This window comes from Rhodamnia argentea, chromosome 1 (assembly GCF_020921035.1).
Source record: "Rhodamnia argentea isolate NSW1041297 chromosome 1, ASM2092103v1, whole genome shotgun sequence".
Taxonomy (NCBI): Eukaryota; Viridiplantae; Streptophyta; class Magnoliopsida; order Myrtales; family Myrtaceae; genus Rhodamnia; species Rhodamnia argentea.
This window is the reverse complement of record NC_063150.1, coordinates 23,982,093-24,002,228: the sequence shown is the minus strand read 5'-3', so window position 1 is coordinate 24,002,228 and position 20,136 is coordinate 23,982,093. Positions and strand designations below refer to the sequence as shown.

At 45.8% G+C, this 20,136-nt stretch overlaps 2 protein-coding genes across 2 annotated transcripts; one reads left to right on the top strand and one right to left on the bottom strand.

The window, feature by feature from the left end:
- Nucleotides 1-1,252: 1,252 nt before the first annotated feature.
- LOC115733477 (ferredoxin C 1, chloroplastic-like) lies at nucleotides 1,253-19,789 on the bottom strand. Its single transcript, XM_048282189.1, has 2 exons — nucleotides 19,195-19,789; nucleotides 1,253-1,263 (listed from the first exon to the last, which is right to left on the bottom strand). Exon 1 carries the CDS (start codon nucleotides 19,678-19,680, stop codon nucleotides 19,228-19,230), a length of 453 nt encoding a protein of 150 aa, XP_048138146.1. The 5' UTR covers nucleotides 19,681-19,789; the 3' UTR covers nucleotides 1,253-1,263; nucleotides 19,195-19,227.
- On the top strand, nucleotides 14,184-16,984 carry LOC115729136 (protein ACCELERATED CELL DEATH 6-like). Its single transcript, XM_048277740.1, has 4 exons — nucleotides 14,184-14,898; nucleotides 15,136-15,674; nucleotides 15,970-16,725; nucleotides 16,910-16,984. Exons 1-4 carry the CDS (start codon nucleotides 14,193-14,195, stop codon nucleotides 16,982-16,984), a joined length of 2,076 nt encoding a protein of 691 aa, XP_048133697.1. The 5' UTR covers nucleotides 14,184-14,192.
- Nucleotides 19,790-20,136: the final 347 nt, after the last annotated feature.

Genomic DNA, 20,136 nt, shown 5'->3' with positions numbered 1-20,136 from the left:
TTAACTCTCGAACCTTAAAACGGTTCAACCACCGTGATTTTTGGACCTTTGTCCTCTTCCCTCGGGACCTTCCAATCAGGCTATGTCTCAAGGGAAGGTTCTATCCTGGTTTTGAACCATATTCCCCCAATACTGCGCTAGGCGGTTTGGCCTTCGACAAGCAGTGCCCATGCCCATCCCTTATCTCATGGATTTCCCATCGATGGACAAGAAGATCTATAACATCAAGATTGATGGGCCGTTCACCCGCTGTGCCGAAATTACCACCATGATGCATCGGCGGTTTTCGGGGGATATCCCAACAATACTTCGCTCCAGCCTGGGCGTGACTTCTGAATTTACGACCTGGTGGACGTCCTTTGCCTTCGAAAGCCCTTTCGAAGATGCCATCTCATCCATCCTCCGGAGCAGTTGGATACGGCCCTTCGGTCCTGCTTTGAAGAAAACTCGGGAAAAGGATGCCACCAGAGCCCTTTCGATTGGTGGTCGCAAACGTCCGACGATCGTTTCAGGTGGGTCTTTTTCTTCCCGGTCTTCGCAGTATTACGGGCCCGAGGTGATTTTTGCTTTATTTTCGCCGTTAGGTGATGATTCCGACGACGGAGCTGATGAGGAGACGCTCACTTCTCTTAAACGGCGAAAGATGATAGCGAAGAAGAGCAAATCTCCGGTGGAATCTCCGATAGTCCCTCGGCCCGTCAAGAAGCGTCTCCAACCTGTTTGTCCCAAAGATCCTTTGGTAGATCTTGATCCACCTCTTTGGGGTGTCTAGCAATATTGCCGTTGCTGAGGATCTGTTTGCACCCGCGGCTCCTTCGCCTACAGAGCCTCAAGGGGAACCTATTTTGATGACCCTTGCTATTATCTCGACCCCGATAGTCGAAGTTCCTTTGATAGCTGAAAGTTCCTCAACACCCGAAGATCCTTCATCTGCGGATATTATCCGGGATCTTCCTGCCGCTTCTCTTCTTCCGTCGCCCATCGAAGACGTTCAAGCTCATCCCGCTGGCTCTTCTCGCTCTTCAGATCACCCGAGTATGCCCCAATCAAGCAGCTCACCCGACTCAGAGATTTTCAGCAAACTGGGAATCATGTTATCTTGCTCCCTCGACCTTGTTCATTCAGGGGTAGCCTCTTTTGTTGACAACCCATCGAATATTCGAAACATCCAATCCGTGATGGAGTGGTCGGTCAAAGAGGAAATCAGCGCGAAGCTTCCCGAAGGCTTAGTCCGCCGGCTGAAAGCATTCTTGGAGCACTTTCCTACTCCCTTCATGCATTTTCGACGGTGTCGGGACAAGGTGCTTGCTCTGTCGAACTTTCCCGATCGGCTCTTTTCTCCCGGTTCCGAGACCCAAGAGGCGAGGCAACTTGTAACTTAAGGAGAACAGTCCCTTCAATCCGCTGTTGACGAGCTTGCTGCTTTAGATAAGAAGGAGGCTACCTTGGAGCAACAAAGGCTGGCGATAGAGAGAGAACTAGAGGAGACTCGAAGTCGGCGATCGACAGTACTTTCTCGTCGATCCTCTATAGAAGATCAACCGAAAACGCTCGCGGTTTCGTTAGAAGAGAGGAAACGAGCCGATTGCGCTCGGGTTATGCAAGCGTAAGTAGACCGACGTCATACTAGGAATATGTACATAGATAAAAATAAGAAGTTTGAACGTTTACTCTGTGAACCGCTTGAGGGAATCAAGGCGGCTTTGTATCCCGATTTTCGTCAATAAAATTTCCCCTTCTTTCTCCTTATTTTCCGTATTGCATTCCGCCACGATCCATGTAATTGCCCACGTCCGAGTAACTGCCATCACAATCCCGAGTCGGTTACTTCAAAATCCCTTATAAATAATGATTGCCTCCAAATGAACTCTGCTATCAAGTTCACATGAGTACTCGCGCAGCTTCCTGCTTGTCGCGCTTCGACGCCTTCTCTCACAATGAGGCCAAAAGGGAACTTTCCTTATCCTTCATGGATCACCAACCCAGCAATGGTCACATAATTTTGGGTCCGCATTTCACAAGTTTGCCACCTCCCTCTTCACTGATTAATTGCTTTCCCCGCTTCTTCGAAGAAGTCTTACCCTTCGAGCAATCTATTATCCGTGCCTCTGCTTGGTCGTCGAGTAACTATAGATTTTCTTCATACCCAAGCTTCGACCATCGGTTTTACAACTGGTACAAACGATTAGAAGGAGAAGCGGCTACCACGTGGGCACGAGGCCGGATAGATGTCCTACTGTCCTTTTGCGGTACATTCATTGATTCTTCGGAGTATGGCCTCGTCGGTAGCTTGTGTTGCTTTTGGTCACCGTCATCGAACCATTTCTTTTTGCCTATTGGTCCAGTGACCCCTACCCTTCTTGATATTTGGTTTCGATCGGGTCTTTCTCCATTTATCGATGGTGACCCTCAACATCCGGACGACCAATTTTCCCTTGATATGTCCTGCTGCCTTGACTCGCCATATGGCGAATTCATGGATCGCCATGCTAAACCTTCGGGACCCATTCTTCTCGAGGAACATACAGCCTTCATTTTATGTTGGCTTTGCAAATATGTCTTTTGTCTCCCACATGTCGAATTTCCTCGAATTTCTTGATATGGCCTATGAACTGGCATGTGGTGTTGATGTTGGCCTAGGCCGAATGTTCCCGGCTGCATTATATCGGGGATTGTCGGATGCTCAATCTTCGCTGATGGATAATCATCCTGCCCCCTTTTCGGGTCCTTTATGGATTCTACACCATTGGGTCCGAGTGTACTTTCCTCATATGTTTTTTGATCAAACGCTCACTTCGACGACCGAATCCTCGAAAAGGGGTGATGTACCCATGGCGTTCAATCAGGCCCTTCGCCGTGCCCCCGACAATCTTACCGCTTTCGATAACTTCCCTTGCGAACCGTTGTCTCTCACCGATTTTGATTTCTCCAGCTGCACGTCGATAATGATATCTATAGCTCCTCGAGTGCGGATCCCGATTCTTATCTTTTACGGATGAGCGTGTTAGCCTGGTGACTTAGCTATGAATTTGTCCGGTGGGGGAAAATTCTCATCGGGACTTGAGATTTATAATCCTCATTATGGTGCTCGCCAGTTCGGGCTTACTCAGGGGATTCCAATGCCGGTGGTGTATTCCATGAATTTCCCTTTCTCTGGCCGCAAGAAAGAGGTAACCGACATGATGGACCATATCGAAGTTGTTCATGCCGTTCTCGGGCGCTTTATATTTGTCCGCTTCTCTGACCATCCTTGTAGCACCTCATTTTTCGACAAGTGGTGGCTCTCCTATCGCTCCTCTTTGTTCTCAACCCGGTCAATGGACGTTCTCTCGAAAGTCCGTCGACACTCATTGGGCTTATTGCATCCTCTAAGAAGACCTGCTTCTTTCATTATTCCGAGCATTATACTTGAACAACCAATTGATGAAGGTAAACCCTCTGTTGTTATAAGCAATCTGATAATGAAAGTGAGTACTCCCCGCATTCTTGCTTGATGTAATTATTGATCCGACTTTCTTCCCGGATGATTCACCGGCTTCGATATAGCCGCACGGATGACTTACCCAACAAATCGTGGGTTGTTCATATGAACATGGCGAGTGCCTCGGCTGGCCCATCGAATACTCTTCGTTGCGACTATTCATACCTTCGCGGCAAGTGGTCACACCTGCATGACTTACTAGGAGGAGGATATGCCTACATATGTAACCAAGCGCCTATCGAGGATGAGATCAAAGCTCTCCTTGCTTTTCTGGCCCATTTGCCCTATCCGGTCCAATGTCGTGCCCTTGGATTTGCCATTAATGAACTTTTCCTCACATTTAGCTCGACTTTACGGTCCTTCAGGATAAGGCAGCGTGAACTAGCGATTATCGACAAGTTGGAAACAGATTCCCTTCTTGCTTGACAATGAGCGGCTTATTGACGTAGTGTTCTTGATACCCTGGAAAGTGACGGTTGTACCACCACCGCAAGTACTATCTCGCACAATTGAAGGCAATCAAACAAAGAAGAGGCAATTTGCGAATCATTGCACCTTGATATGATGCAAGCCGGTCATCGAAAAAGAGGCAATTGTTGACGCCAACCCATATGATGAAATGCTACTTCATAGTTTCGTCTTGAGTCTTGAACAAAGACGTATTGTAGTCATCTGTTGCTAGTTCCATATTAATGCCACTTGTCCTTATCATCTTGTTCTATCATTGAACCGCCGGTCTTAGTGTCAATTCTCCAAAGTTCATCATGACGCGATCTTCTCGGGATCACCCTTTTTCCATGCGGCATTTAATGAAAGGCGTCGTTTCCGATTTCTTCTTCCGAATTCGAATCGTCATGACGGTTCGTTATGGTTAATAGCCAGCGGAAAACCCGCCACTTGCGCCATTATGGTTGCTTATGTGTTTCACCAATCGCGATATACCTTCTCGCCTCGATAACCGCCCACTATCCTTTACTGCCTCGATCGTCGGAAGGTCGTGGGCGGATACTCACGATCGTGGGGCGAACCGTTCCTTGGCCTTTATCTATAAATAGGGTTACTTGCCCGGAGTGCGTCTTCATCCAAACCCTTATGTCCTTTGATTCTTAGAGAAAACTTCCTCAAAGCCTTAATGGAGCGTGCTTCTTCTTCTACGGCTTCGTCTCCCCCTACATACTTCGGGCGTGAGTTCTCGGCTATCCGGAGGGAGATTATCTCCCTTCCGAGTTACACCTACACCCATGCTTGGTGGTGAAACCGCGAGCCCTCGATAAACTTCACAACCTGCTCAACCGTTCTGCGCCTCAAAATCTTCCCTCCGACCATCTGTTCCCGTCGGACTACAAAGAGTTTGTCACGCTCTTCGACTACGGGCTGGATAAGTTTTGCCGGAATCTGGCGACCATGTCTCAGCATGATCTCACCGAACATGAAGTTTGGTGTAAGATTGAAGAGATTGAGAACGGAGAAGTAGTGCACAAGGAACTCTGCAACGTCCAAGAAGCTCTCCATGCCTCTCATGCTAGCGTCCTTCAACTTCGGAACATTGTTTCCGACCGCCGCGACTACCGGCCCGGCGACACTGCGAAGGCCTCCGAAGGAAACCGAGCAGCGGGAACATGAACCGGCTGAAGCCTGTGAGACCCGTTCCTTGGCTTCCATTAGGCTCCCTTTGGAGGGTCCGAAGGCCATGTTGGACTCTGCCAATGGTCTTCTGCGGGGGTCGAAAGAGCACCTTCAGCGGGCTGGAGGGCGAGAAGGACAGTGGAGGCGACACATCGGGAAGAGTTGGCTGAAGCTCATCACCGCGGAAGAGAACGCCAAGTTGGAGTGCCGGCTGCGGGGTTTCGTGGTTCGTTTCGGGGAGCACTTCCAGTGAAGGTTTGCTGGGGCGAGCAGAAGAGAGAGAGGAAGGAAGAGAGAAAGAGAGAGAAAGAGAGAAAAAGGGGGAAAGAAAGAGAGTGAGGGATGTATTGAAGTTTTATGAATGAATTGGATTTTCTCACTCCTTGTCTTCTAACGCTTCTCGCATTTCCCACATCGATGGGTAGAACTTTTTTAAATACTTCCCGTTGATTGAGCGTTGTAGTTCTCTTCCATCAATTTCCATTACTCGATATGCATTTCCGGGAGAGCGTCTACTATCAAGTATGGTCCTTCCCACTTCGACGACCATTTGCCGAATTTTTTGCCATGTCGAGGTTCATAGGCAAAATAGTCTTCCACACCAAGTCTCCCACGTCGAAACGCTTGGCTTTCACGTGTTTGTTGTAAGCCTTGGCAACTCTTCGCTTCGAGCCATCAATTTTTCCAAAGTCTTTGTGGCTCGGTTTTCTCCCAATTCATCAATATTGGTGTACATCATTTCATCGTCTTGCTCTTTAGCTATACCATCCTCGGAGTTTTACTCTCAATGATTACACCGTAATCTCCAGGGGTAACACTGGCCTCTTGTCCATACGTTAGCATGTAAGGAGTGACTCAAAGACTTGATCTTTTGGAAGTTCGATAAGCCCATAACACCGTCGACAACAATGAGTCCCATTCCCTTGGGTTGTCCTCCAAATGCTTTTTAATCAATCCGATGATTATTTTGTTGGAGGCTTCGCAGCCATTAGCTTGAGCGTAATAGGGCGTCGAATGAATCATCTTGATACCCCTTGACTTAGCAAAGTCTCGTATTTCTTGGCTCGTGAAAGACCGTCCCTTGGTCGGCAGTGATAGTCTCTGGAATTCCAAATCGATGAATAATTCGCTCTTCGATGAACTCCCTAACCGTTTTTGTGTCACGCTTTTATATGACGCCGCTTCAACCCATTTTGTGAAGTAATCTGTGGCTACTAAAATGAAACCGTGCTTCTTCGACGAGGGAGGATAAATTTTCCCTATTATGTCCATTGCCCAACCTCGAAATGGCCATGGCTTGATAATTGGGTTCATCGGTCTGGCAGGTACTTGCTGGATTGGTCCATGCCTTTAGCACGATTGACACCCCTTCGCGTAATCGATGCAGTCTTGGGTGATTGTTGGCCAAAAATACCCATGTCGTCTTAACAACCACTTTGTTTTCAATCCAGCCTGATGTGCACCACGTATCCCTTCATGGACTTCCGTCATGACTAGCATTGCTTCCTCCCCGCCTAAGCACTTGAGAAGCAGTCCGTCGATTGTCTTTCGATACAACTCGTTGTCGATCAACAAATATTTTAAGGCTTTCCTTTTGAAGTCCCTATTGCCAGAACCCGGGTTCTTCAAGTAGTTTACCAAAGGGGTTCTCCAATCTTGTTGGCCGCTGGTTTCTCCTGAGCTTTCGGATCGCTCAATCATCATTACCCGGGCATCTATTGATGGTAAGGTTCTTACTTGAGTAATGATGTGGTCCGCTAATTCCTTCGATATACGATATCCCGACGCCATCCGAGCCAATTCATTAGCCTCTGAATTTTCACTCCTCTTGACATGGATTAGCTCGTATTTGACGAACTTCGACAACAATTCTTTTGCCAGGTGGTGATGCCTAATAATGTTTTCATTCAAACATTGATACTCACCATTTAGCCGTTTGATCACCAAATGAGAATCGCCCTTCACTTTAATTGACCCGATCCCCATGTCAATTAAAACATTCGAACCCACGATCGGGGCTTCCTATTCGGCTTGATTATTTGAGCATTCAAAGTCAAGCTCGAATATGAGTTTTGTTTTCTCGTCGAAAAGGTGATATGACCATGATTCTCGCGCCTGCTGAACCGGATGCCACCGACCCATCGAAATATAATATCCAAGGTGCAATACCCAGATAATTTTCATCATTCTCGACTTTTAAACCTGAAGGGTATTCGATAATGAAATCGGATATTGCCTGCCCTTTTATCGCTTTGAGCGGCACATAAATCAGATCGATTTCTATTAGAGTAAACGCCCATTTTGCAATCCGGCCCCTAATGATTGGCCTGGACAACATGTACTTAATCACGTCTGCTTTACAAATTACATGTACCGTAGTCGGCAACATATAATGTCGTAATTTTGTACGGGCGTAGTACGATGATAAACATAGTTTTTCGATGGACGTGTATCTTGTCTCAAAGATCGTTGAGCATCCTACTTAGGTAGTATACGGCCCGGCTCTTTCCCTTCGTCGTTTTCTTGAGCCAAGCATACTCCCGATCGTTGTATCGCCGGCCGATAAATACAACTTTAATGGCCGTCCCGCCTTTGGTGGCGTCAACACTTTGTGGCTTGATGAGATACTCTTTTAACCTGTCGAAAGCCACCTGATGTTTCTCTTCCCACATAAACTCTCGCTCATTCTTCAATTTGAGCAACGGGGAGAAAATTTCGATTTTTTCTTAGAGGTTAGCTATAAAACGCCGCAAGAAATTTAATTTCCCGATTAACATTTGCAGCTGTTTTTTATTATCGGGAGATGGCAATTAAAATAGCCTTAGCTTTGTTCATATCTACTTCTATACCTCTCTGATGAACCAAAAAGCCAAGAAAGTTGCCAGCTTTTATCCCGAAAGCGCATTTCAAAGGATTCATTTTTAACTTAAATTTGCGCATTCTCTCAAAAACTTGCTCTAAGTGGTCCAGATGACTTACAGGTGCTGTCTTGACGATGATGTCATCGATGTAGACCTCCATAAACTCCCCAATCATATCGTGGAAGATATAATTCATTGCCCTTTGATACGTAGCACCAGCATTCTTCAAACCGAAAGGCATGACGACCCATTCGAACGTACCAATGGCCCCGGGGCATCTAAATGCTGTCTTGTGAACATCCTCCGCTGCTATGAATATCCGATTGTACCCAGAATGCCCGTCCATGAGCGACATCATTTCATTATTGGATGCCTAATCGATCAACATATCGGCGATGGGCATCCGGTACTCGTCTTTAGGGGTGGCCGCATTAATGTCTCGAAAATCAACGCACACTCGGAGTTTGCCGTTCTTCTTCTTAACAGGCACGATATTTGACAACCATTCGACATACCTTGCTGGTCTTATGAATCCGGCTGAAAGGAGACGCTCGATTTCCTCCTTAACTTTAAGGATCACTTCGGGAGCGAATCTTCTAGCGGCCTGTTGGTGTGGTCGAAATCCTCTTTTAATTGGTAATCGATGCTCAACTATGCTCCTCGAGAGTCCAGGCATCTCATGGTAATTCCAGGCAAATCAATCCTTATATTTTTTCAATAGGTTTACCATTTGAACCTTGTATCTCTGATCGAGTAGTTGGCTTACATAAGTAGGTTGAGGACGGGCCTCATCTCCGAGATTGATCTCTTCCAATGGGTCTTGAGCTTGAATTACCTTGTCGTCTTCCTTAATTGGTGAGTCTTCAAAATCTAAAATGCCGTCTGCAAGCTGTCGGGCTTGATCACTTTGCTCGGCCACGTAGGCCGCATACCTCTCGGCGAGGTTTTGCGCAAATGACCGACTTTCCATCGGAAAACGGGTCGATCGGTTCCACCGGTTCTTTTCTTGGGATCTACTCGGTACTCCCTTTGTCGAAATGGCAGAATGTAATATCTCTTGGGTCCACTTCAGGCGGCTTAGATATGCGAAGGCAATCATCCGAGATCACTTTGTCCCTACCGGATATACGGGTCCAGGTAACATAAGTCCGGGGATTTGCTTTTACATATTCCACTTTGTCCCCATTCCAAAATGCTAGCATCTGGTGAAGTGTCGATGAGACACATTGGTTTCCATGTATCCAATCCCGTCCCAACAGCAAGTTATAAGATCCGTCGGCGTCGACAACGCAGAAAGACGTCCTCGATGTTTTAGATCCGACGGTCGGGTCAGCGACATATACTCCCTTTACTTGAGTAATTTCGCCGGTGAAATCGGATAACTGTATATTCGATGGGATTATTTCGTCATCATTCCTCCCGATTTTCTTAAAGAAGCGGTATGGAATGAGATTTAACGTTGAACCGCCATCCACCAAGACTTTCATTACCGGTCGCCCGTTGATCTTGGCATTTATATTGAGCGACCTCAAGTGATTTGAGAGATCTTCCATGGGTTTCCTGAATTCCATGGTATCTTCATCGCTGAAGCAAAACCGAGCCCCTTCCTTTTCTTGCGTCGTTTCTTTATAGCCGCCGTCACCTGAGGTCGACTCGAGTTGAAACTCGTGTGGTAACTTAACTCGTACCATACAAGAGCTTAGGGGGAAAACCGACTCGCTAGCGGGGTTTTAAATCGAGATTTGGATGCGGATGTTTTCTGTGTCTTTGTACCATTGTCCTCTTTTTCTTGAGCTGGGTGTGTCTCTTCCGGTCGTCGTCGCCAAACCAGATTTCTCGGCCTCCGCAGTTTGGTGTGGTTAGGAGCTGCTGCCATCGAGTCATGACCGGCTGGAATCTCCTGTTGCCGTAGTATGCGGACCCTGTTCTTTCTTTGCACCCTTCTCTTCTGAGTTCGGGTCAAAATTTTCTCCTTTTCTTGATCTTCCGTCACCTCATACCATGACCCTTCTACAGGGTTGCTTGGTATCTTAAGAGTGCGTCGACGATGTGGCTCATGAAGGCCTTGTCGAAAATCTCTGTCGAACTCCTTTCCCCATCCATAGTGGACTCTTTCCTGGGGATGTGGGGTTGATGGACCATAGCTTACGTAATAATCAAACTTGCCACTTGGCTCACCTAAAGTACCAATTGTAGGGTCCCCTTCATCGTATCTCTGCTTAAAAGACTTATAAACTCTCCGATGATTGGAACTTCTTCGAGGTCCGGCACTTTCAATGTGAAAAGGCGTCTTATTGCTATGATCGGTTCGATTGCTCTTTTGGTACCCTTCCTCGGGTGTACTCATGTTTCCCAATTTTCGCCTACAATAAGCGCATAAATTTGTTGACGTATGGCTTTTACTCGATCGCTTTAAAGATACCATTCCAAGAATCACCGGAAAAGGATCCGCGTCTACATCCATCGGGGGTTTCCCTTTGTCTTCAACAAATTTGATCTTTCCTTGTCGAATCGCTTCTTGAATGTTCTTTTTAAGGACTAGACAATCCGATGTGTTATGGCTCCATGAGTGATGCCATTTGCAATACTTCTTCCCCGCTAATTCTTCTTTGGACGGTATCTTACGCCCTTCCGTCGCTGATTTGTCCGTCGCCCAAGATATGTCGAAAATTTCTTCCGCCCGATTCGCATCGAATGAATAATACACTTGCTTCTTTTGCTTTAGCCATTATAGTTAACTTTTCTTTCATCCTTTTGGCTACAAAGTGCTTGGCAAGTGTATGGCTTGTCGATGGTTAATTGGGCGACGGCCACTTCGACGGGCTCCGTTGATTCTTCGTCGAAATCGGGTGGCTCGACAAAACTTACATCTCCTCTTCGGGTGTGCCTTTTGTCTTTTCCTTGAGCGGACTTTCGTGCTTTGTTGCCATCGTGGATAATTCGAATAGATCTCGCACATGGATGACCCACCATCCTATCTCGTATTTCGAATTTCAACCCGTTGAAAGCGAACTCGACGAATGTTTTTTCTGGTAAAGGAACTAAACATTTGTTCCTAGCCCGTTAAACCTTGCAACAAACCGGTCGACCGTCTCGTTTGTCATTTGCTTCATCGTCGACAAATGCTACCGACAAGTTCGACACCGCTCTTTGAAACCGGCCATGAAACAAACGCTCCATCTGTTTCCCATGTCAACACCGAATTGGGTGGTAATGCAAAGATACCATGTAAAGGCTGTTTTCGACAAGGATAATGGAAAGAGCCTTAATTTCCGAGTGATCCGCATGTGTAGCATCCCCACATAGTGCTAGAAAACGGTTGATATGTTCATACGTGACTGATCATCCTCCCCAAGAAAAAGTGTGAACTCGGGTATTTTAAACCCTCTTGGATATGGGATCGTATCCATCCAATCCGGGTATGGTTTTCGGTAAACATTAGCCCGGTATCCTACCATTGGGTCAATGTATACGGGTGCCTGGTCAAACACTGGCTGATGGTACTGCGGTTGATATGGCATTTGATATCCAGGTTGTGGAGGATGATATATGGGTTGCACAACGGGCTGAAACATTGGCTCGGGACCTGGTGGTTGAAGGCCCGATTCATCTCGCGATATCCAGGTCGTATGGCCCGGTGTCCATACTGCCCTTGCCCCTTGGCTTGGGGTAATTGATCTTGCCCCCTAGCCTGCCATTGCCCCCTAAAGGGTATTGCCCCCTGATTTTCGACAATCATGGGTACCGGTTGTTCATTGATAGGGACAGGGTTATGTTGGACAGCTACTTCCCGACGAGCAATATTCTCGTCTTGTCGAACGGGGTGTCCCGGAAGCATAACAAATATCCGCAGTATATCTTGTCGAATAGGATGTCTAGGGAACATACCCGTGTCTGCATTTACCGGGGTCCGGGGTTCGTTGGCCGGTAACGCCTCTCCTCGTTGCAGAATCCGCGGAGGTGCTAAAGGCTGAGTATTCTGCCCCGCAAGGCCTATATTTGGCGGTGTTGTTACTGGTAAACCGCCACTTGCTGCTGGTACGAAACCATTCCCTTCCCGAGCATGAGGTGGGTTAATTATAATCCCATGTTGTCCCGCAGCACATTCGTGATACGTGTTGATGATTAATGGCCCGACAACCTCGGTCATCCGCTGTACCATGTGATCAGCAAACTTGTTCTGGACTTCTTCGATGGTCCGCCTTATCGATGTTAGCATGACAGGCGTCATTTCAGGATTTCTCTTTGGCTCCTCAACGTTCTGTCGAGAGACCTCGACGTCCTCTTGATGGGCCGTGGATGACTCCATTCGTTGTATTTCTTCCTGGGGCTCGTCTCCACCACCGTCTATGTTGTTACGTCCTCGTGTGCGTGGCATAGCACTTCTCTCGAACCGACACCAAAGGTCCCACCGGGCGTGCCAAAAAAGATTGTTGCGCGTTAAAATCCTTCGACAAGGCTTTGCTGGTTATGGGTTCTAGGCCCAGATTGACTATGGCCCAAAGAAAGGTTGCTTATGCGAGAATCTTTATCGAACTTAATCCGTTCGTTTTCCAAAAAGGAGTTACGGGTCGGTTTTGGACGAGAGAGTGTCAAATGCAATAGATTTACACGTATGGGCGCGTTACAAACGGGCTTTCGACAACTTCGACGGCCCAACGCGCAATAGTGACGGTATGTTGACAGACTTCGACGTGACCCCGGAATTGAATCGACAGGATCGGGGAATAACGTAGGACACAATGCTGGAATTCAATCGACAAGACTGGACAGGGAATTATAGGACACAATACCGGAATTGAATCGACGGTATTGGACAGGATGGGTGAAGGGTGCAACACCGGAATTTAATCGACGGTGCTGAACCTAACGAGCAGACGCCGGAATCTAATCGACGACACCTAACTCTGGATATGATACTCGCCGGAATTGAATCGACGACGGGAATCTCAAAGCTACAGCTAGGCTAGGCTAAAGGCTAAAGGTTAAGAGCTAAGAGCTAGTTTGATAATGCAGGTGTTTTGGATTTGTTGTGTGTCTCTGTATCTTTGCTATTGCGAGGTATTTATAGGCAAGCTCTTTAGTAACCGCCGAGCGGTTTCTTCCTTTGGCCCCACGCTTTGCTTTTTTCCATAAGCCACGTGGAATGACGGTTTCCTAGTCTTCGCGCCTTTTCTTTTACCTCGTGGGGATTACCGCCAACCGCTTTGATCGTGGCCTCCCTCCGCGCGCTTTTCTTGTTCTAGAAGGAAGTGGCGCCAGAATTTATCCCGACACGTGGCACCTTTCTGATTGAAACGTTCCTTGCTTCGGTGTTTCTTCCCGTAGCTGATTATCGCTTCCTCACGTGCTTGTCACGAGTCTCTCTTGGATTATTTTGAGTGTCAACATCATTATATCTAACTAGTGTCTCAAAATCACACGTTAACAAAAACTAGACTCCGTTTAAGTTAGTTTGGGGGCTTACGTTAATTGTGAAATTGTATTGTTTGATCTAGTCCAATCACGTGTAAGAGTTATGGCCTAAATTGTCAGGCAATTTTTGTTTAGTGACACTTTTTTTTTTTGGTCAGATGTTCCATATAATTTGCGCATAACTTTTGTGTGTGAACTGAATTTAGGAAAGTTTTTAGTTAGTTTTAGACTATTTGTACGATTTGATAACTAGCTATGTTATAAATCAGCTTGAGCATAATCAAGAATTGTGAGATATATTCAACAAAAACGAAGATTGTGGATCCAATTTATATTTAAGGTCAACATTTAGAGTATCGATATTTTATAAATTTAGGATATGATCAAAGCTTCAGAATCTTGTATAAGTTTAAGAATAACGTTTTCCTTATTGACCTCACAAAAAATCAATCTTGGCTCTGCCAGTGCTGGCCAAGTAGTTTAGTTATGTTCGAATCAGATTTGCCTTTCCAAATCGACTAAAATTTAGATGCGGCATCGACAATTTTGTTACTATAAATGCACCGACAATGTGGTTGACATAAATGCAGTACGATATTTGAGAATGAATTCGGTGGTGGAAGCCTTCACGCGCGAAAGATATTGTCTCTTCGAACTTGGCCACATGATGTGCCCGGACAAAAAACTCCAAGTTGTTGATTGTGCTATAAATCTTGGAGAGCGGAGAAGCAAAGTGACACAGCAAAAGAGTTCAACCAGACTATCGTCTAACTTTGAAGGAGACGATATTCAGGTTTTAGAGTTTAAAGATGGATTCCGATCGAGTGAGCATAACTGTCAAGGACGAAGAAATCTGGGAGCAGAGAATGACCAGATTGAGAGCACTAGAGCCAGTGAACGAACCACAGCAGCCGGCAGAATTCGACAGTCGTGTGTATCTGCAGCTATGCACCACCGCGAAAGAAGGTCACGTGGACAAGTTCATCGAAGCCCTCGAAATGTATTCCGCCGAAGAGAGGGTTTCCTTGTCCGGCCTTGTCAGGATGGTGGGCCCATCCGGGAACTCGCTGTTCCACGTCACAGCGGGCGTGGAGAATGCCGACATCCTCCGACTGCTCCTCGAGTTCTTTGGTAGGGCGTATTTCGTCTTCCTCAAGAACTACCAAGGCGAAAACCTGCTCCACGTCGCGGCAAGAGCTGGCAGGATCCGCACGGTCGAGCTCCTCCTCAATCATGGCATGCCTGAGAGCTATTTTAACAATCTGGGGAACACGGCGTTGCATGAGGCCGTGAAGAACGGCAACTTCGATTTGACCAATCTGCTCCTGAGCCGATGCTCTGGATTGCTGTATGAGAAGAACAAGGAGGGCAAGTGCCCGCTCTACTTGGCCGTCGAGACAGGGGACTTGGAGATTTTCAAGCTTTTGCTGGGAGCAGTGGATCGGAATGAAGACCTTTCGTCGAGGATCAAAGGCATGTCGCCGGTTCATGGAGCCGTGTCGCACCGCAGGATAGGTCAGTGATTGTGATTATGGCTCTCAATTCAGTAAATTCTATTATTTCGTCGTAGCTGCCCTTGTTTACTCCAATGTTACAAACTACTTGGGAACCAAAGATGTCAATTATGAATCCAACGTAATATCGTTTTTGTTTCAATGTAAGAAGAATATAATAGCTACAGGGTAGTGTTACCAGACACTTGGTCATGAGCATGACACGAATATATTCATTGCATGCTCTCTAATGATGTAGATATGCTGAAAGAGATGTCAAATCGAACCAAAGAGCTATTTTGTTTGAGAGATGCCGGAGATGGTACTCCCCTCCATCTAGCAGCACACTTGGATTATGTCGAGGGAGTCAAATTCTTGGTCCACGAGTTTCCTCGGAGCGCCTTTAAGCGTGACAAAGAGGGCTATTTTCCGATCCATGTGGCGTGTAAGATGGGTCGTCTTGAAATTGTCAAGGAGCTGCTTAGACATTGGCCAAATACGGAAGAATTGCTAGACTTTAATGAAGGGCAAAATATACTTCACGTTGCGGCAAAATATGGAAGGGCCTCAGTGGTGAAGTACATACTCAGCAATCCCGAGCTTGAGAAGCTTATAAATGCGAAAGACGAGGAAGGAAATACGCCTCTCCATGTGGCCACATTGCATTGGCAATCAGAGGTTCTGCTCTCTCTCACCCGGGACAAAAGAGTTGATCTTAAGCTTGTAAACAACCGCAACTCGACGGCTCACGACATTGTAGAAGAGCAATTGAAAGAAATCGATGCTCCACTTCGCAAGGTAACGATCTCGAGAGAACGGATTGACAAGTTTTCTATTTTTGTTTGTCACTGTTATTTTACCTACTTCCTTTCTGGGAGAGACGATAGGAGTTAAATTGTATTTTGACCCGTTTTGAACTGCATCCGGAAGTTACCGAGTGGAATCAAGTTTCTACAGTAATCTCAGAAAAGATTGCAATTGCAAGTCTGCGAAACAATTGAGAAAATTCAGTTTTTTCAACTCTAAATCATGGATTGTTAGTCCGTCTTCATGGATAATAACCGTCTTCTTTTTCTCTATTACCCTTAACTAGAGCTTAACGCGAACAATCTTAGCATCTGCTGGAGCACCCCAAAGCAAAGACAAAGCAATTCGCTGGCCAAAAGGCTTAGACCCTGGGAGAGATATGAAGCCTCCGGATTTGGATAGACTGAAGAATGAGGCCAATACCCGTATGGTCGTGGCTACTCTCATTGCCACTATGACGTTTGCCGCTGGCTTTTCTGTTCCTGGAGGATATAATGACTCCGAACCAGATGCAGGAATTGCTATACTGTTGAATAAACCCATGTACGACGTCTTTGTGATCTGCAACACCATCGCCATGTACAGCTCGATAATTGTGGTGGTGATCCTTCTCTGGACGCAGATCATGGATTCTTGGGCGGTGCTTCATGCCCTTAGGAAGACAAGGCTACCGCTCCTCATAGCTCTTGCCACAATGTCAGTGGCCTTTACGGCTGGGGTCTACGTGACCGTAAGCAAACGCACTTGGATCGCCGTTGTCGCCTTGACCATCGGAATCGTTGCTCTCTTTGTTATCTTGAGTCTTTATATTGCCTTGTACATTCCGCTTGGGTACAATTGTCGTCTTGTCCGGATGTTCACCGACTACATTATTGTAGCTGGTATAATAATTTCAACAGGGGTCACCGAAGGTAGGGCCACGCGACCTGCTCATGAAGAAACATCAGAGGATGCGCAGACGCCGCACGAACTCGTGGTGATGGCTGCTCCGCCACCTCCGCCACCAACAAATATAGATGAGCGGCAGTATGAGGAACTCTCGGTATGAGGAACTCTCGGTGATGGCTCCTTCGTCAACAAAATATATAAATATGAACCCGAAGACCCGTCCGAAATCCTCAAAACTTGTCCGGCACCGTGGTGATGAACCCGAGGACCCTTTTGAAATCGGTCCGGTGCAATTAAATGTCGGTGATGAACCTGATGACCCTTCGAAAACTGTCCAGCACCATTTCGCTGAGAGAGGTTCACAACAGGGCATTGCAAAGCCTGAGAATGTAAGCAACAAAGCCAAAGATTGAGCTTCTCTCGGCGGGCCTCAGAATAGAGAGAAAAGAGAGACAGTCCGCTCTTTTGTTTATGGTTGAAAGGTCTTTCCATAAGATAGTTTTTATTTATTTATTTATTTCAAGTTTCCGTAAGATAGTTTGCTACGAGTATTTTGTGTGTGATTGAAAAAATAAATTGTAAAGTGAGGTGTCATCTTTTGCTTTTCACATATGGTGTTTGTAATAATTGTGTGAAATAATACTTTATTTGAGTGTTATATTTGTATTGCATTGTGGCATACTTGTCTTTCGAATTGCCTATAGTATTAGCACCGCCTTTGTTAGAGGAAAGTAACGTTGAAGTAGATATTTTTTTTTTATGGCATATATGTAATTTCTGCTGCAATTTTGTGTTCAAATAAATCTTGAGTTTTTTGACAAAAAAAAAAATCTTGAGTTTGAGCTCAAAAATGAAATTCACTCAAACCGGGAAAATCTAGCCGTAGGGAGAAAGTCCAAATTGGACTTTGTGCCCGCCTTGTTAAAGCCTGATTTGTCTTGTACTTTTGAGTCAAGTGGAGTTGGACTTTGACCGTGAGAAGAGGACTTTAAGAAGCATGGGCCAATTTGATAATTCTCCTATTTCTGCAATTCATGCTCTTTTGTTTTCGAAAACAGAAAAATAACAGAAATTTATTTGATAATATCAGTTAATTTTTCTATTCTCGAGAATAGATTAGTAGTCAGGGAGCAAATTTGGAACAGAAATAAGAAGAAAAAAAATATTTCTCTATTTCTAGAAACAAAATTAGAAAAAATCATTTTTGTTCGAAACCTGTTCTCGAGAACAAATATGTTACCAAAGGGGCCCTTAAAATGGGAAAGTAGTTGCTGATTTTTATCCAAAAGATTGACTTCAAATATCGAGAAAAGCAAGATACGTGTGCTTCCTTCTACGAGTTTGAGTAGATTTTCAATTTTGTTTCCATGTAGAAGTCGGTGCGAAAAATTACTAAAAAAGCCATAAATCTAGAATACATTATTTCATGGTCTTCACTGCTCATTCTACCTTGGAGTTGATAAGCTTATTTTTATGCTGAACGGGTTGGTGACCCTCTAGATGGTCGCTCTACTACGGGCTTTTGTTTCTTTTTGGCCTGACTCACTTATCTCATTGTATAACAAGAAACAGACAACTGTCGCATGACATTGTAAGTTATCACTGTTCTCCTGGATATGAGTGTTTGCAGAGAGAGAGAAAGTAGTATCTGCCCATTTTTTCCGTGAAGACGGACTACTGATCAAGGATATCCTTTGAAAGCTGTAACAAACCCAAGTTGCACAAACCTCTTGTACAAGTACAGGATTTATTGTCCTTCTGTTGACAGACAAGGATTTCATTTTTATTGGTTTCTTTTATCAATGAAGGTTTTTGTTCATACGCCAAGAAATTTCTGAGAGAAGTTTTAGTCGATCATAACTGTCTGCAAATCAGTACATCCATCTCATGACATTAATTATGTTTTTTGCACGTAAGTGTCAATTATCTCATGATTCCTGCAAACACCAATTCCAAATAAGCAAGAAATTTCCTCCCTTTTGGAATGTTTTCATCCCAACACTTCAACTTTGACTTGCTAAAAAAATTAATGTAACTAAGATAAGTTCATTCCCTCCACCACCAAGGAGGCAAGGCAACCATAATCCCGTTTGCAACCACAGACTGAATTCAAGCTTTTCAATGCACAGGTTAACTTAATCCACCATGAATTAGCTTCCCCAGGTTTGTCTAGTGCTACATTTACAATAAGAAGATTCATACTTGCATCTCTGCTTGAAACTCCTAGTCCTCAGATTTCAAATGCTAAGGGACCCATTCAATGTCTAATAAATTTCTTACATTCCAGGATTGAACTAAGATGCTCTTCTGTCATCTCCTCAAATCAGCCACAGTCGCGTCATGACTGCACTCCTTTTTAGCTATATTCATTCCTCAATAGTAGAATGACCAACCTACAGGATTGATTTGCGAAATGATGCGACGGACTGTTGAATACACATTGAATGCCTGCTTTTGAATAAGCATATCAATTCAGTAACGAGATCGCAACATCACTCTTTAGCCACCACTACAGCTATGCAGTCCATGAATGCTGGGCCGCGAATATTCTCAGAGCAAGAAGATAGTTTCGTATTCTCTGGCCATAAAAATTAACCAACTCCTAGTTCAGTCAAAAGAGAACGAAACACTTTTGAGGCACAAAAAGAATTCATTTTTAGTCATTAGCAGTTGCGAGCTGCAGAGACAAGAGCTCTTCCTCGGGGATAGTCTTGATCGTGCAATCCGACGTCGGGTACGACACGCATAGGAGGGCGTAGCCACGCTCCACGACGTCGTCGCTGAGCATGCCCTCGCTCTGGTCGACGGGCCCGCTGACAAGCCGGGCCGGGCAGGTCATGCACACGCCGAGCTTGCAGTCGTGGGGGACGGGCAGGCCGGAGTCGATGGCCTTGGACAGGATGGTCTCGTCGGGTTCCACCTCCAGCTCCGTGGCCTGGCCCTCGTGCTCGATCACCACCTTGTGGGCTCTGATGGGGTCGGCGCCGCTGCGGCGAGCCGGGCGGAGGGCGGGGCGGGGAGGGGAGAGGAGGGAGGAGAGGGCGGCGGAGGTGGGCGGCGGGTGTTTGAGGAGAGAGAACGGAGGAGTGAAGTGGAGGAGAGTGGACATGGCTGAGTGGGGTGAGCAAGAGAGAGCGGAGTGTCCGCGGGTTCTTGGGAGCGGAAGGCAATGTGTGGTGCTTGTGAGCTGTGGGGAGATAACAAGTCCCCAGGACAAATCCTGTGGGGATGCCGTAGAAAATCTATGTTAAACACAACGGGTCAATTAATAGACATGCGGCGCTACGGTTATTTCACCTTTTTACATAATGCGAGAGTCGAATCTGTATCAATAATATTAGCGTCCCATCCTTTACTGTTAAATCTATGGTTATTATCCAAAGTAAGATTATCTTGTGCAATAAATTCATATATTGCTTGTGCATAGAAAGATAAACCCAACTACAAAAATGTAATTAATTGCATGAGTTAACTCTATTCAATTTGACTTCCACAAATGTCTTTAATATTCTAGAGGACGTGCCCATTGATTTGGTGTTGGATGTAGGGATGAGCATGGTTCCCA

Coding starts and splice junctions, on each gene's coding strand:
- LOC115729136 (XM_048277740.1), top strand. CDS start 14,193: ATGGATTCCGATCGAGTGAGCATAACTGTCAAGGACGAAGAAATCTGG. Junction 15,675..15,969: donor TCGATGCTCCACTTCGCAAG/GTAACGATCTCG, acceptor ACCCTTAACTAG/AGCTTAACGCGAACAATCTT. Junction 16,726..16,909: donor GGCAGTATGAGGAACTCTCG/GTATGAGGAACT, acceptor AAAACTGTCCAG/CACCATTTCGCTGAGAGAGG.
- LOC115733477 (XM_048282189.1), bottom strand. CDS start 19,680: ATGTCCACTCTCCTCCACTTCACTCCTCCGTTCTCTCTCCTCAAACAC.